We start from the raw sequence: 17,344 nt of genomic DNA, 5'->3' as shown, positions 1-17,344 counted from the left end.
GCAGCAACAATTATGACATTTTGCATAGCAATATGCAATTGTTTTGTCCAATTTGTTGCAAAAAAGCGCTGACAAGGGAAAAAACTGTGTGTATGTGTGGCTTGATTGAACCATATTATGCAGTAAATGTGCGGTGATTGGTTGAAATTGCGAGCCCTCATTTTGTACTGTGGTAATGGGTCAGTTCTATGCGATAATATTGTGATGATGTGACTATTTTATGCAGAAATAGTTTGGCGATTGGTCAAATTTGTAAGCCCTCGCATAATATGCAGGGAATTGTTGATTTTGCAACCAAAACAATGCGATCGCAGAGTCCTGGAGTAACCTCCCTGCGTGTAGGTTAAGATTGGGTTGTAACAGAGTATCAGAGCCAGACGTTTCTACCTGTCAGCTAGTAATTGTTCTGTATGGTGACATGAGCAGAGTGGCCTGACTTCTCCCACTTATTACAGATGTCCGACTTAGATATGTTGAGCATCCTGCTATGATGTCCATCACCAAGCCGGAACACTCCGAGGCCAACCCTCAGTGCCAGACTGGCAGCCGGCCGGTGGCTGAGCCTGAGACCCCTGCTGTTCACAATAACAGTGGAGGCTGGCTCAGCTGGGTCTTTGGGAGTGGAAGAGCTAATAAGAAGGAGGTTCATCTACCTGAGGACAAAGACAGATCTGTAAGGAACTGGTTCTTAACACTATATTCTATGTAGAGACAATTGAGCGGATTTTGTTTTATTTTTTTTGTGGCTTGCTTCACATTGCTAACATCTTCTTCCTCAGATTGTCTGGGATCCAACTCTGCACAGAGGGGTTAACAAAACTGAGCCCAAGGCTGAGGTACACACTTAAATTCAATGAAATTAAAAACAGTGAACAACCATTGTATTTTAACTGTGATAATATCACTAACAATTTGGAAAATGTGTTGATGTTTTTTACAGAACAAGTGTGTACCACCACCTCCACCGATGGGGACATATGGATATCAGGGGAACACTGGCAGTGTCCCCAAAGGAGTGAATCCTTACTCTATGAAAGCAGGTGAATATTGCTTTAGAATACATGTGGTTTAACCAAGACTGTCAGCCGATCATAGATGTCCCTGGTGGTCTCCTGCTAACACCTTTCCAACTACCAGCAGGTCTATGGGGCAGCAGATACCCTACAATGTATTACAATGATGGGACCAACTCAAAGCCTCCAAGCCATGGGCCTGGACTGCTTCCTAGACAGCTCTCTGCCTTGCTCCCTCCACACTTTGACCTCATGGCACCAATGGTTGTGCCACCTGACACTCTACCCTACTGAGGTATGACTCTGGAAAATCCTTCCAAATTGTATCCATTCATTATTAACTGAGATTTTTCTTTAACATAGCAAGTGGCTGAAATAGCAAGCATGTTAACTATTTTTTATTTTTGTCCAACAGGCCATTTGCCCAGAGTGGATTTGCCATACATAGATTTTTTCAGCATTAAAAATCTTCAGCATAAAAAAGTATTAAAAGATGATCTTTTAATTAAATCTCTCCTTTGTGTCCTCATGTTCACATTAATTTGATGTGTTCTATCATCCTTTACAATGCTTATTGCTTCTGCATTGCTTTACAGACAAGTATATATTATACACATATATTTTATTTTAGACATTACAAAAACATATTTTTGTGCATTTTGGATTTCCTACATTTACCTGTACAGACAAGTATATTTTATACATATCTATTTTTTTTAACGACATTTTTGTATGTATTCCATAGACAGAACTACATATATTGGAATCGAACGTTCGCAGAGATTGTTTTGACTGGAGTGATGCTTAGGACTTCATTAAAAAATCTATCCCGTTTTATTTTACCACTACAGTCTGTTCGTCGGACGAAACTGGAGAAAAATAACTAGTGTCGAAAGTAAACATCCACACCTCGATGGTGTCAACTCTGCTTATGTCTGCGTAATGAAAAAGCTAGGGGGAAAAAAATATAATAATAATCTGGTCTAGGGCAGGGCAGCGTTTCCCAAACTTGGTGTGCATGTTGGTTTTTGTCCTAACACAACACAGCTGATTCACATGAACAAAGCTTGATGATTAGTTGATTATTTGAATCAGCTTTGTAGGGCTAGGGGAATAAAAAGAAAATGTGCAGCCCTTTGGGGTTCAGGTGACTGAGTGTGGGAAGCCTTTGTCATAGGGTAAAAGTTGAATACCCCTGGGCTGTAGGCTGCACACCTTGGGTCAAATATTAGATTCTGTAGCTGTGTATTTTATCAAAACAATTCTGTTCTACAATGGTTCCTTTCCTTAGCTCAGGGTAAGTAGTAGCAGGCCTAGAAGAGTCTTATTTGACGCAAACATTTGAGTTGTGTTCTTCCTCCTTTTAATCAATCATAATAATTTGTCAAATGCCTTACAGGTTGTTTTGCCTGTTGTTGGCAGCTGTGGGCATACAAGCACAACAGACACCTTCTATAAGTATGCATTTTGCACCCTGCAAGTTCAAGCTATAAGCGTTTGACAATATATATTTTTTGGTTTTTAACTAACCTTTCCCATTCCAGATGACCTCAACGCTGAATGCCTTGGTAACGTTATTCGTTTGAGTGTCGCTCCTCTTTTTAAAGAGGTTGACGCTGTCTTCAGTGAGTTTGTCTCTTATGATTCTCCTTTCATAATTCATGGATTGTTGTTTGTCAACTATTGTGTTCACACCATCTCCATCCCTTCCAGATGACACACAAATCATAAACCTGACGCCTGGCCTTGCTACTCAGTGTGGATTCAGCTTTAAATTTGACCCCATGGGGAATGCCATGTTTTTTGCTTCTCTTCAAAACTGCTTTTCCCAAAACATGGTAACCCTAAGCACTGTAGTGTTTGCTTGAACTTCAAATGGACAGTTTGCCTTTCAGTGTCACTGCATTTGCAACCCATAATGTAGCAACGTCACTTTATTTAACCTTTGACATGGAGTCATGCTGAGACCAGGCTCTTTAACAGATGAGCCCTGTATACACAAAGATACAAGTCAATATTTGCATCACTAGATGACAAATGTAATCATTGAAAACAAATGCATTCTTCAGTAAAAAGGTCCTCAATAAGCCTGAGTTGCAGTAGAGGTGCTAATTCATACAATTTTAGAGCATGGAGGTTATTAGAAGTACGGTGCCAGAAACATTTAAGCAGTTTTACCACCCCTGGGTCTGCTGTCTCTTACCTCTAAGTTAACGATGACGTAAGGTACAGCAGAAGTTTATGGAGGGCTTTCAGAGGGCCAGCCAACTTTCTGATACAGACTGCAGTGATGTGTACTACTGAGCACTTCTCCTGTAGTGTGGCTTCAATACAGTGGCAGCTGCATTCATATAGTCAATTTTGCCACAGTCTATAACTTGCATGAACGTCAACTGAATTATTTGTTTTCTGCTATATAATGAAAGGCTTTTTTAATACCTTTTTTTCCCCTTCCCCCTTCATTTTAGGATGATAAGATGTTCAGCTTGGTCATGCAGTTCAGGCTGCCAGGAAACCACATGACTGAAGACCCTGTGTATAGAGTGGGCAAAACCTGTAGCTACACCCCCTGGACCTCCCGAGAGATTCTGTGCGACCGCAACTACATGGAGGCAAGTGAGCAGAGCATGCCCCAAAGGACATGTTTACAGTCGAGCTTGTCGTACTGCCTGTATAAATGATCTGTCTAGAGCTACAACTGTCCAGTGTTTCATTTCTTCTGCTTCTGTGACAACGTAGAGGTTCTTGACTCTCTCTCAATTCAATACTCCTTCATTTAAGGAGGCGAGTGGACAGATTGAGAACTGGCCCTTGATTTCGTATTGTATGGGAGGGAGAAAATGCATAGGGAATAATGGCCTTTCTTCTCTAGGTGTCGGTCAGAAGGACTCTTCCAGACATCCAAACCGTCCCTGAACAGCCCACTGGAGGCCCGAAAGCAAGGAGCGGCAACTTCCGGAGAGGAGCAGAGGTAGCCATATTTCAGTTTCTGTAATTTCACTACAGGGTGGCGCTAAACAAAATGTGCATTTGTTGACAATTTGTTTAATTCCTGTTTCCATTTCCTGAGACAGGCTGTTGCTTCAGGATACAAAATGACAGCAGTCGTCTTTAGTCCTAGCAAGAAGGTCATGAATGTGGATGAGGTCCAAAGAAAGGGCTATGCAATAGCCAACACTCCCACACGGCTGGTGTTAAGAAGCCCTAATAATGCAGAGGAGACATACCTCCAGAATGTAAGCTGACTTTCTCCACTTCCTCCATGAACTGGGTCATGTTCAGTAGAGCAAACATTTGGAAACGGTGGCCCTACCTGAACTCTGCAACATATTGTTAATACGGTGTGCCCTACTGAACACGGCCCTGGTGTGGTTGCCCCCTGAACAGGTAGCTGGGGTTCCGATGCGGGTGCTCTCAACCTCAACCTTCTTTGAGCAGAAGTGGCTGGTTACTCGAGTAGATGCTACGGCTGTTTGTCCAACACCAGGTTGAGTGTGAAATAATGGACAAACTTGGCAAATTAAGATCTTATAAACCCAGTTCTTAATTGGCTCCAGACAAGACTTTGATTTGTGTTATGTAGTGTTCAGTTGGGAAAATGTTTTGGGATGAACTTTTTCCAAATAATGGCACATTTGTTTTCAGTTGCAAAATGTTCTGTTATGATGTGCACTTGGCTTCTTGTTTCACTGCAGGGGCAGTGGCCTTTACTCCAGAAGTGATCACCTGGTACATGCCGAAGCACATAGACCCACTTTTCTCCTCTGCTGCCTTCACCATGTTGGAGGTGTACATGGGAATTGACGCTAAGAGGCTGGACACTGAGGAAATGGCTGCCAGAAACTACTCGGTTTTAGTCACAGAGGCTCATATTATTGTTGAAATTCCGGTGGGGGCGGTTGGCGGCTATTTCAAGGTCAGCGTTGGAAGAGTAAAATGTTCCTGTTTAATTTGTAAATCAAATCTTATTTGTAGAGCCCTTTTTACTGCAGCAGTTGTCAGTGCTTTGCAGTAACCCTTTGCCATCTCTCATGGGTAAACTCCTAGAAATGTTGTCTTGTGTAAAATGTTTCTTATTGAGCAATTGTCTGCTTAATCAGGCTAATATACAATGGATTGGTGGGTGTGTATACAGCCTGACACATTGGATTGCAAAATCGTGTGAATGTTGCATAAAATGACACTTAAACATACTCTACCGCTTGTCTTTGCAGTTTGTCCTTCAGCCGCTTGAAATTTGAGACCAAATATCCACACTAAAGTATTGTTTACCTGACTTTTTAGGGAGCCGGTAGCTTTGCCACTCAACTGAATGCAAGCAACGTTCGCTTACTGTTTACATATTGTGCAAGTGTTTACTTTGCGTGTCGGTTGCTTTGAAAATACACACCGCCGGAAATGCAAGTTGACAACCATATGCCTACCAGTTCTCTAAAGTCGGGTAAGCCGATATTTTGTCTTAAATTACGAGCGGCTGAAGGACAAACCACACAGATAACCGGTAGAGTAACATTCTGGCTTGTAAGGAACATTTAGCTGTTTTTGCACTCCACTTGTGTATTACAGCCTGAATGATTCACTCGTCTCCCTTTACAGAGCCATATTCAGGATGACCAGTACTTTGTCACTTACACCATTGAGCCCATGCTTGAGTTGCTGTGGATCGAGGAGGTCGCACACGAGGACACCAGCTACAAAGTCCTCTTCCCTATCACAACGCCACCGATGGCCAGGCCTCCACAAGTTCGCAACTGTGAGTCTGGTTTAGTTAAATAGTGCCTATGGTAATTTGGGATGCCTGGGTTGTTCATTAGGCACAAAACAGAAGAAAATGTACTGAAACGGGGAGGCAATAACAAATGTCCATTTTCGACTTCCATTGTAGCGCATTTCAAAATGTTTTTTTTGTTTGCCAATGAACAGACACGCCCTTAGACACAGTTCCTGAGCAGGCAGTGTTTGTGCTTGAGTTGGGGACCTTCAACCTTGATGTGGAGCTGCTGAACATCACCTTTCCCGCCATGGTGCTAACTGTTGCAGAGTGCAACGCCAGAGGCTTCAATGTTCAGGAGCAGAGATCCCTGGACAACACCTTGAAGACCTTCAGGATGGAGGTGCCCTTCTCAGACCCGGTGGTCTTTAAGGAGGTGTGTTTCTGTTAAATGCAAGGCCACACGCAGTGATTTGTACATGCCCTAATAAGTGGGCCACCAACAAAATATAAATAATGGCGCAAATGTACTTTGTATCCCTCATTTACTCAAGTGTTTCCATTATTTTGGCAGTTGTATGCATTCACTTGCCAATAGTGCTTGATTTACATTTACATTTACATTTAAGTCATTTAGCAGACGCTCTTATCCAGAGCGACTTACAAATTAGAGGAATGAGGGCAACATTACTTTAAGTATATAGTTTGTTTTAATAGTCCCCATATGTACTTAGTTGTCACTTGATGTTGAATAGAGTTCTGTTACAACAATAATGCTATCAATTGACCAATGCGTTTAACTTCACTACAGAGAAGGGCGGAACAAGGTGTCACAACCTTCACTCTTCAGCTGATCTACGGCCTGGTCGTCTTTCCAGAGTACGCTCCTTTCTCTCACTCTGCCGTTGTGGACGCTGTACTGCTGGACATTGGTATGTCTCTGGACTACGCCAAACTACTGTTGAATGGCTTCCTCTCGTTAATGATTGCAGTGAAAGCCCAACTAGCCATACTGTAGGTTTTACCTATGCGGTCTCTCTACAAAGAAAATGTTAAGCTTTAGAGTATTTGGACCCAGTGTCCTGTTCCTGATTTGCCAGGATCATGTTTATTCAGTCCCAACGTAGCAAAACATTTTGCAACTGAAAACGAGGTTTTCTCCTTGGACAAGTTCAAGTAGTACCTTCCTGTTTTTTGTGCTTAATGAACACAACCCTGTTTGTCCTTGTAGTGCCACCCTCAGTCACTGGCAACTGTGATCAGGAGAACTTTCACATCACTGTGGACTACAGGAACCAAGATCCCTTTTTCGTGGTCTTGGTTGGCAAGCGGCTGCTTAACCATGAGCTTGCTCAACAGTATTTAACAGAGGGCGACGCAGACTTCACCATCACGTTGCCCTTCTCTTCGCCGGACGCAGTGTTTGAGGTACGATGCTCTCCCAAAACATGTTAACCTAAATTGCTGCAGCTAGCCTCGCTTTCCTTACTCTGTATACATGCATACAATATTGGACTAATGAACTCTCCCATTGGTTCCCAGTCGGTTCACCCGTCCTCTGTCAGGAGCAGACTGGATGTGGCTCTGTTGAATCCTTACAACAACATGACCATCAAATACTTTTCCCTGGCTTGCAGCTTCCTCAAAACGCTGACTGGTTGGTTCTCAAACAATTACTTCCGATAAATAGTCGTTTGACATGTTTACCTAACCTGGGTTCCTTGCAAATACTGTGAGTCTAATAGTAGTGCCAGATGGGCATGGTTTGCACTTTTGGTGCTATTCCATTGGTTCTACTGTGCTCAATGAAGTGTAACAAATACAGAACCCAGGTCTGATGGCTACCTGTCTTTTGCTTCCCCACCCCCAAGAGTGTTTCTCTAACGGAACGATGACTGCGCTGGCGGTCAAGGTGGAGTCTGCTCCCAGTCTGAACCCCGGTCAGCTGACCCTGAGCGACCCCGCCTGTGGTCCCACCTACAGCGACGATCGCTTCGCCTACTTCCACTTCACTGTCAACTCCTGTGGCACCACCAGGAAGGTAAAATGACTATTACCCTGAGGTGATGGGTACTGTGTATTTACGGACTGTTTGCTTCTGCAGGCTGTAATAAGTCAATTCCCCTCTACTATATAGTTTATCAACAATGTCATGCTGTATGAGAACGAAATCTCCTTGCCAGATGAACTTGAGGTGAAGCTGAATGGCACGACGTCTTCAGAGGAGGAATATCAGTAAGTGCATTACGCATCACAATTGTAGCTGTTAGATTTTATAGGTTTTTTCTTCACCAATTGCTCAAAACTTTAACTTTGTATACAGGGAAAATGTGCCTCTACTACCAGTGTGTCCACTCCACTGCTTGAAGTTTCCTCTATTGAAGTTGCCTACATCTCTCTTTTTAGGTTAAAGGTTTCCTGCTACTATGTGGTCAACATCACTCGCACATTGGCCTTCCTCACCAGGCCGCGTGACAACGAGCTTTTTGCCGAGACTGGGACGGGTCGACTAATGGTCAGAATGAGACTCGCTCAGGGTAAGCGTGCACAAATTCAGAATTTCAACTTGGCCTCTAAATTCTAATCACTCCTGATGATCTGGAAATTGAATATAGAATCTTGGAAGGTGTCCTTTACAAAACCATTCCCAAAAATGTAAGCCTTATGATATATTACTCTTGTGTTCTGAGATCTACAGGTGTGGCTATGGAGTAACGGTGAGGAGCTGATTTGGGAATTTGTCAGAAGCCTCTGGTGGGGGGGGTTTCATCGGGGCACAACAGGATATGATAAACGTGTGTTTCTTAATGGACAAGTTGAGATGGTACCTCGCTGTTTTGTGCCCACCGGTTGTCTCGTTCTGTGTTCCAGACGCCTCGTATAACACGTTCCACCAGGAGGAGGACTATCCAGTGGTGAGGTACCTGAGACAGCCTCTGCACTTTGAGGTGGAGCTGACCAGGTCCTCTGACCCCAAGGTAGCGCTGGTGCTTGACCACTGCTGGGCCACCCTCAATGAGGACTGTGACTCCCGACCCCGGTGGAATCTCATCATTAATGGGTAACTTGTTGTTTTTGGGCCTAAACAAGTGTTATTCCACAGGTGTGGTTCCTGAGTAATTAGCAACCTATCATGCTTGGCAGGCCATCTACTTTGACTACCGTGGCTATGCCCCCATCCATAGGTCATGAGTGGTCACAATGGTTTGAGCTTAAAAACAATGTGAGCCTTATGCGGTCTGTCAGCAGATCTCCACCCAAATGAACACTTCTGGGAGATTCTGGCGCGTAGCATCACATGTTTGTTATCACTGAGTGGTCCCTGCAGCGTAGCATTGGAACAGAACGTATGATGCAAACAAACGACTCTAAACCGCGTTGTCTGAAAAGCATCTAAACAATGTTTAGTACTGATGAGAAGTAAAGGTCTTCACAACTTTATTCCACCTTTACTTGTAAAATATATAAATGTTAATGCTATCATCTAGTCTAAATAACAGCTAGACTTGTTTTACAATGTGCTCACCAGTGATGCGGTACAAGGGAGCCATGTAAATCTAGTTTGGAAAATATGGCAGCCATGTTTGTCAAGCAAGAACTCCCTAATCCCATTCACTGCGCCCATTGCCTGAGATCTTAACTTAGTTTGGCCACTTCAGCGTGTGACAAATCTTTGTACTTGTTACGGCGTACACATGACAAGTAGTTTACAATTAACAAATCAAAAAGCCAATTGTCACCTCCCCAAATACAAGCCTAGCTTAACCGTAGCACGAAAGCTAAACAGTTGCAAGATATAGATCAATCCATTTAGTCCTCGGGAAGGTATTGTGGCGAGGATGATGCAGGAAATATTACTTAGATGGGGGATTTATCAACAATAAATGGAGGGGCAGACAGTTTTTCTAAGCTAAATACCCCTGAGGTACCATAGTTTACACTCTGATGCCGTGTTCAAATCAACTAACGGCTTGGAAGTCTTTGTCTTGAATGCACTGAAGTCTATGGGGGTACTCCGAGATCCCAGGTGTCTTAAACACCATACGTCAGTTGAGTCTGACAGACCCTTACGTGATAACCCGACTGCATTGTATGGCGTTAGCTCATATTCGGTACCACCTTCAAAAGTGTTTTACACACGTGTCCATTACAATCTAGGCAAGAATCAGAATGCATGAATAAAACGCTAAGTACATTATACTTACGGTATGCTACAGTAGAAACGTTACACAGAAAATAAGGCACTTTGATAGGAATGCACGCATGTCCAGTTATTTGTAAGGAAGGCAATGTGGGCACCAGGCAATAAATGTGCCAGGGGGAAAGTTTGTGCAAGGCCTGTTCTGACTAGGTGTGCAAATGTCTGTATGCTTGAAGGAAAGTTTGTCTGGCTCATTCAAATTCTCAAAAAGAAATTGTCTGCAACATTGAAATGGGCTACTTTTGTGAATGAATGAGGCAAACTTAGAAGTTGAAACGGGCTATAGAAAATTAGCAGGTAGTGTGCCTTGGTTTGAGGTCAGCGCGGGTTAACTGTCCACATTTTGGAACGGTGAGTGCATTCTGACATCACGCGCATAACAAACTCCCGCTGGGGTGACTGTTGAAGATATTTGGAATTCGCGTGTGGAAAGGTTAAGACACTATGTTGGCGTTACCTACACCTTTTTACTCAATGTTATCCTTTTGGTTTGCTCCAGTTCAGTGTTGTGCTGAACTGCTGGGCAGTCGAATGGAAATCGAGAGCGGCTGGCAAGCTTGGCTTGCCTTTCCGATTGGTTTCATACAACTGCTCTTAACACTGACTGAATACTTGTTGAATTCAGGCACAAGTGACCTCTTGTGTTTAAAACGGTTATGCGCTTAACATAATGGATGGTTCACACGCCTGTGCAGCATGGAAGTTGATGTTTGAAACTGAATAGGATCAGTGGACAGGATCCCTAGAAGTTGATGCCACTTTCAATGGAATTTCCTGTCCTAGAGGAATGCGCTAATTGGGAGTTGCTAAACATGAACAAATACCACGGTCAAGTGTAGCAGCATCTTGCTAACCTTATTTAGCTAGCTAATGTTCATATTTAAAAAAAAATGTCACACAGCTGGGTTTGTCATAAGCATTGATTTGGGCACTTTGCCACAGATGGACACCGCTGGCCTAATTTTTAACTTTGCCATCTTCTCAAGAATTTAAATTGGGTAACTATTGAAAGATGACTTATTTTTCCTACATTGTAATGGACACTGCAACCTTTGGTAGATGGGCTAACATTGACTTTGCACTGATTATGCACGCTGCAAATGACACTTTATTTTGCGGGTGTCTTTTCAGTATCTGGATACATGTTACACCAAGCAGTGGAGTGAAGCAACTTTATTGGTCAAAACCATTTATTGGGGGATCGGGTTTGCCAAATGCTATCAAATCACGCAATTTTACCATTTTTATGAAATGGTCGCAAAACCCCAAATTTGGCACCCCCTATTTTAATTTGCTCCGGCGGCCATGTGGACACAAGGCTCATCTGTCACGGGAGTAACTTTGCAGCAGTTTATTAAATCAAATGTCATCCTGGTGGGGGTGGTAGCAGTTTGAAAAAACAGGCTGAAAATGTTTTGTAGATCATAGGAAAAGACACCACATTCACATGGCTGTGCACGAAATGGGCAGTTCAGATTTGTCACTTCAGCTGCTTAAATCGTTGTGCAAAATCCTGAGAAAGCTCTGGCCGTCGTCTGCCAGCTCAAGTGGATTTGTACTGGTGTGGGCGTTCGTCTCTTAATGTAACGTCTTCAGATTTCACAAATCCCTTTTTGCTAATATCTGTCAGTTAAACAGTAAATGATAAACCTCCCAAAGATGCAAATGACAAAAGTAGGCCTAAACTGTCAATGCGTAGGTTACTTTATATAGTAGAGCTGCTCCCTTCACAGAAGTCCTCCACGTATGAATCTGATGCCATGGGTGTAGAATTTATATTTTTTGACCAATTTTTCCGACAGCGGAAGAATTGCTCTGGCGCATTGCATGAAATTCTTAATTAAAATGAATTACTTATTTTGAAAAATATGATTGCGTTGTTGATGATACCGACTGTCTATTCGGCAACTTTGGTTAAACCACGGTCAATTGATCAATATTCAGGTCGCCTGTAGTCTGACCATTCTGGATCATTTAGAACTTTAAGAACCATTTAGAGGGACGTCTCACCACATGAGAATGCATTCATGTCAATGTAATTGAATATACATGTTGGACATACGACGTAGACATTTGACATCCGTCATTTAACTAGCTATAAAAGCCTTTGCAGTAGACAAAGTGATATTGTTGATGAGAAATGCTATGGCATTGCTAGTATGACCCTCCCTTGACAAATTAAATGCATTTTTTTTCAAATAGGCAGCCCAATTTCTGTTTTTTTAGATAAATAAAAAATTTACTAAATCAGATTTTTCCAGGTCTGATGGGCCAAAAGATCAGAAATTAAAACCAACAAACTACTGTCGTGACCTTGAATTATCTGAGGACTGTTTAATTGTTACCCGACTCTAAATGAATCGTGTTAGGATTTGGGGTGCCGAGGAAATGGTTTTAAAGATACCGTCTCCCGACTTAAACTCTAGACGGTAGAAATCTATTACATTGCTAAAGTCAACTTATTAACCATTACATCGTATCCTCCTCGCAGCTGCAAGAACCCCAGCCTTATGATTCAGTACTATACAAATTGGTTTAATTTATTTACTAGCTAAACACACAGGTCCCTAGCGGACTGACACAATATGACGGCTTGTTACGATGTCTCCCCCACCCATGGTTCCATAAGGGACACTTATCGTTGTTACATTTTTGCATGAATGTATTTATGTGGGATGCCGCCGTGGAAAGGTAGGTGGTTGGGTCTTCTCTCTGATTGGCTCCCTGAGGTCACAATGTCGTTAGTTGTCCGTGGTTCCAATGACTAGTCTTGAACGGAACTTCAGGATGGATTTTCCTTTCACTCATTCTGGAAGATGGACTAATCAACCCTGTCGCTGATTCCTCAGTGGGTGATGAGAGTAGGATGGTTTGGATAGCAGAATGGTCCCACTGAAGTTAGCTTTTCTAGGTACTTGGCTGCAAACAGCTAATCGGCTGTACCAGTGACTGTCTGTCTGAGGGGTGTTTATTCTCCCTCGTGTTGGTATTCAGGTTTCGGACCACTTTGGACATGAGCTGCAGCTCGCCGTCCTTAGGAAGGTGCGTTTAGGAAAGTTCCAACCATTTCAAACGTGTAGCTAGCGACTCACGGTTTTCTGGTCTAATGTTAATTTCAGTTACCAATCCTTTTATGCACTCTGGCCGCCGGGGACGGTTCTGACACACTCTCTGATGTCACTCGTGGCATGGCTACTTACTATGCACATTTTCTAGGAGTTTCTCTAATACGTTCAAAAGTGAATACTGGAACAATATTTCTAACATAAGACTGGTCAGATAGAAAAAGAATGTCATGTTGATTCTTATTTTGTGATTTTTAAAAAGGAAATAATGGAACTAGAAAAGTGCTCACACTACAGGTAGGAAGTCTCGAGCCTTTACATTGTATATGAAATATGTTGGGTTTTTCAAGACCGAGGAATTTAGGAGGGGTAAGAGTTGATGGGGAAAAGCCTGGTAACAAAGACATTCCTTTAGTTCATACTGGAGGGGGAGAAGGAACCCACTTCTCCTGTCATTTACAACACGGTGTGAATTGATCTGATCCTCACAGTACAGTCATGACACCACCATAAGACTTCGTACACAAGGCGGTTGGGGTTTACAGTGTTTTCTTGTTCCTAACTTAGTCCCTCTCTACACTGGCAGTTGTGATAACCCGGAGGATCCGTACCGTGTAGTCTTCCACCCGGTGGTAGCTGACGCCAGGGTCCACTTCCCCCCTCACGTCAAACGCTTTGAGTTGTTTTCCTTCGTCGAGGATGCGGTTGAGCCGAGTGGCCAGGTAACAAAGTTCACCCAACAATCTTTATAGGTTAATTTTGTGAGTGGCAATCATCCCTTTTTTTTAAATGTATCTGACACCATCAAATCTTTGATTCCTAGGTCTTTGTCCATTGTGATGTGGTCATCTGTGACGCCAGTAGTCCCTCTGGCGGCCCCTGTAGTGGACAATGTGTGAATCGGGACAACCCGAAAAGAGGTAGGTCTTGTTTTATGCTTTTCAGACTGTCAGACCATAACTGAACTAATAGGTTCTCTCTCTCAACAGGTCAACGACATGTCAAAGACCTCTTTGAGGAGCGTCATTTCTATGTTTCTTCTGGATACATTCTTTGGGTGTAATGTCTTGTTCTAACATGTCAAATAAAGTGTTCTATATAACAATTACGTTTGCTTTACTTGCGTGGCAACATCCTAACCGTTGGAGCTACCTTAATTGTATCTGATTTGCGTATAACACCAAGGCGCATGTACTTTAGTGGATGTAGTAGGCTTGTCATCTGACGTGTATCAATCAACCCTTTTGTAAGCATGGAACTCTGAACCATCCACACCAATTTCCTGTCTAGGACGAACAATGGGTGTCAAAACAAAAGCTTTCCAATGTCCAGTAGGAAGAACTGACTCGATGTTATAGCAGATGGTGGTTTGCCAAAGTGAGGCCAGCAGGGCTGTGGTTGGCTGCAGGCCCCAGGGAGCGCAGCAGTGTTGGGAATTTCCAACTGAAATTACAACTTTACTTGATACCTCTCACTAGCTTGGTTTCCATCCAAATATGGACCTTTCTTTAATGATATGCATGTATATCTCAAATGGGGAGAGCTTGACTTTCTCACTACTTGTTTTTTGTAAGAAGTGTTGACAAGCTGAATGTACCGAGCTGTCTGTTTTTAAAACTACTAGCGCACAGCTCAGACACCCATGCATACCCCACAAGACATGCCACTAGAGGTCTCTTCACAATCTCCAAGTCTGGACTAGGGAAGGTAGAGTCATGAATACGTTGCAGTCTATTCCGCATCAGGATCAGATTTAAAGAAACACCTTACGGAACTGAAGAGATGCAGCAGTTCCTCCTTTAAAAGTTGCGAGCTTGCACCGCGGGACGGCTTCATTGCTCCAGACCACAAGGGGGAGTTGGCGCACTGGAGGATGAATTAGTTGGGTAACATAGATAAATAGGATGTTTAATTTACATAATATGCTTATGTGAGAGTTGTCATTAGAATGTGTCCCTTTGGACTATACTGTTGGCAGTTGCACGTTTCCCTTCTCAGCTAGGGCTCAGTCACTTGGGGCCCAGAGAGGGGAGACGTCAGAATGGAACATTGTCTTCATATGTGAAGGGATGGCGTGATTAAGGGGGAACCAATTATCTCTTGGCTCAACAATGTCTGTGCGCAAGTCACTACCCTCAGTGAGCTTGTCCAGGAGTGGGGAGAAGAGGTTTACTTGAGATGGGATCAGATTTATTTATATAGCTCTTCTTACATTAGCTGATATCTTGAAGTGCTGTACAGAAACCCAGCCTAAAACCCCAAACGGCAAGCAATGCAGGTGTAGAAGCACCGTGGCTAGGAAAAACTCCCTAGAAAGGCCAAAACCTAGAGGAACCAGGCTGGGGGGTGGCCAGTCCTCTTCTGGCTGTGCTGGGTGGAGATTATAACAAAACATGGCCAAGATGTTCATAAATTATCAGCATGGTCAAATAATAATCACAGTAGTTATCGAGGGTGCAGGAAGTCCTCACCTCAAGAGTAAATGTCAGTTGGCTTTTCATAGCCGATCATGAAGAGTATCTCTACCGCTCCTGCAGTCTCTAGAGAGTTGAAAACAGCAGGTCTGGGACAGGTAGCACGTCCGTTGAACAGGTCAGGGTTCCATAGCCGCAGGCAGAACAGTTAAAACTGGAGCAGCAGCACGGGCAGGTGGACTGGGGACAGCAAGGAGTCATCATGCAAGGTAGTCCTGAGGCATGGTCCTAGGGCTCAGGTCCTCCGCGAGAGAAAGAGAATTAGAGAGCATACTTAAATTCACACAGGACACCGGCTAAGACAGGAGAAGTACTCCAGATATAACAAACTGACCCTGGCCCCCCGACACATAAACTACTGCAGCATAAATACTGGAGGCTGAGACAGGAGGGGTCAGGAGACACTGTGGCCCCATCCGAAGATACCCCCGGACAGGGCCAAACAGGAAGGATATAACCCCACCCACTTTGCCAAAGCACAGCCCCCACACCACTAGAGGGATATCTTCAACCACCAACTTACCATCCTGAGACAAGGCCGAGTATAGCCCACAAAGATCTCCGCCACGGCACAACCCAAGGGGGGGCGCCAACCCAGACAGGAAGATCACGTCAGTGACTCACCCCTCCTAGGGACGGCATGAAAGAGCACCAGTAAGCCAGTGACTCAGCCCCTGTAATAGGGTTAGAGGCAGAGAATCCCAGTGGAGAGAGGGGAACCGGCCAGGCAGAGACGGCAAGGGCGGTTCGTTGCTCCAGAGCCTTTCCGTTCACCTTCACACTCCTGGGCCAGACTACACTCAATCATATGACCCACTGAAGAGATGAGTCTTCAGTAAAGACTTAAGAGTTGAGATCGAGTCTGCGTCTCTCATATGGGTAGGCAGACAATTCCATAAAAATTGAGCTCTATAGGAGAAAGCCCTGCCTCCAGCTGTTTGTTTAGAAATTCTAGGGACAATAAGGAGGCCTGCGTCTTGTGACCGTAGCGTATGTGTAGGTATGTACGGCAGGACCAAATCGGAAAGAGGGGTAGGAACAAGCCCATGTAATGTTTTATAGGTTAGCAGTAAAACCTTGAAATTAGCCCTTGCCTTAACAGGAAGCCAGTGTAGGGAGGCTAGCACTGGAGTAATATGATAACAATTTTGGGTTCTAGTCAGGATTCTAGCAGCCGTATTTAGCACTAACTGAAGTTTATTTTGTGCTTTATCCAGGTAGCCGGAAAGTAGAGCATTGCAGTAGTCTAACCTAGAAGTAACAAAAGCATGGATTACTTTTTCTGCATCATTTTTGGACAGAAAGTTTCTGATTTTTGCAATGTTACGTAGATGGGAAAAAAGCTGTCCTTGAAACAGTCTTGATATGTTCGTCAAAAGAGAGATCAGGGTCCAGAGTAACGCCGAGGTCCTTCACAGTTTTATTTGAGACGACTTTACAACCATCAAGATTAATTGTCAGATTCAACAGAAGATCTCTTTGTTTCTTGGGACCTAGAACAAGCATCTCTGTTTTGTCCGAGTTTAAAAGTAGAAAGTTTGCAGCCATCCACTTCCTTATGTCTGAAACATAGGCTTCTAGTGAGGGCAATTTTGGGGCTTCACCATGTTTCATTGAAATGTACAGCTGTGTGTCATCCGCATAGCAGTGAAAGTTAACATTATGCTTTCGAATGACATCCCCAAGAGGTAAAATATATAGTGAAAACAATAGTGGTCCCAAAACGTAACATTGAGGAACACCGAAATGTACAGTTGATTTGTCAGAGGACAAACCATTAACATGAGACAAACTGATATCTTTCCGACAGATAAGATCTAAACCAGGCTAGAACTTGTCCGTGTAGACCAATTTGGGTATCCAATCTCTCCAAAAGAACG

At 43.5% G+C, this 17,344-nt stretch overlaps 1 protein-coding gene and 1 long non-coding RNA gene across 2 annotated transcripts; both read left to right on the top strand.

The window, feature by feature from the left end:
* The first annotated feature begins 807 nt into the window (after positions 1 to 807).
* On the top strand, positions 808 to 1,211 carry LOC120041955. Its single transcript, XR_005475995.1, has 3 exons — positions 808 to 836; positions 941 to 1,040; positions 1,138 to 1,211. It is a non-coding gene; the product is annotated as an uncharacterized LOC120041955 (long non-coding RNA).
* Positions 1,212 to 3,490: 2,279 nt separating this feature from the next.
* LOC120041963 lies at positions 3,491 to 14,095 on the top strand. The gene is made up of 16 exons (XM_038986838.1): positions 3,491 to 3,629; positions 4,035 to 4,249; positions 4,401 to 4,500; positions 4,709 to 4,929; positions 5,610 to 5,766; positions 5,937 to 6,160; positions 6,536 to 6,656; positions 6,956 to 7,152; positions 7,267 to 7,381; positions 7,596 to 7,765; positions 7,862 to 7,959; positions 8,131 to 8,261; positions 8,596 to 8,785; positions 13,577 to 13,712; positions 13,814 to 13,910; positions 13,980 to 14,095. Exons 1-16 carry the CDS (start codon positions 3,491 to 3,493, stop codon positions 14,051 to 14,053), a joined length of 2,385 nt encoding a protein of 794 aa, XP_038842766.1. The 3' UTR covers positions 14,054 to 14,095.
* The last annotated feature ends 3,249 nt before the right edge of the window (positions 14,096 to 17,344 follow it).

The sequence above is a fragment of the Salvelinus namaycush genome, unplaced genomic scaffold, assembly GCF_016432855.1.
Source record: "Salvelinus namaycush isolate Seneca unplaced genomic scaffold, SaNama_1.0 Scaffold593, whole genome shotgun sequence".
Taxonomy (NCBI): domain Eukaryota; kingdom Metazoa; phylum Chordata; class Actinopteri; order Salmoniformes; family Salmonidae; genus Salvelinus; species Salvelinus namaycush.
The sequence above is the reverse complement of the archived record's forward strand: the minus strand, read 5'-3'. Positions and strand labels throughout refer to the sequence as shown.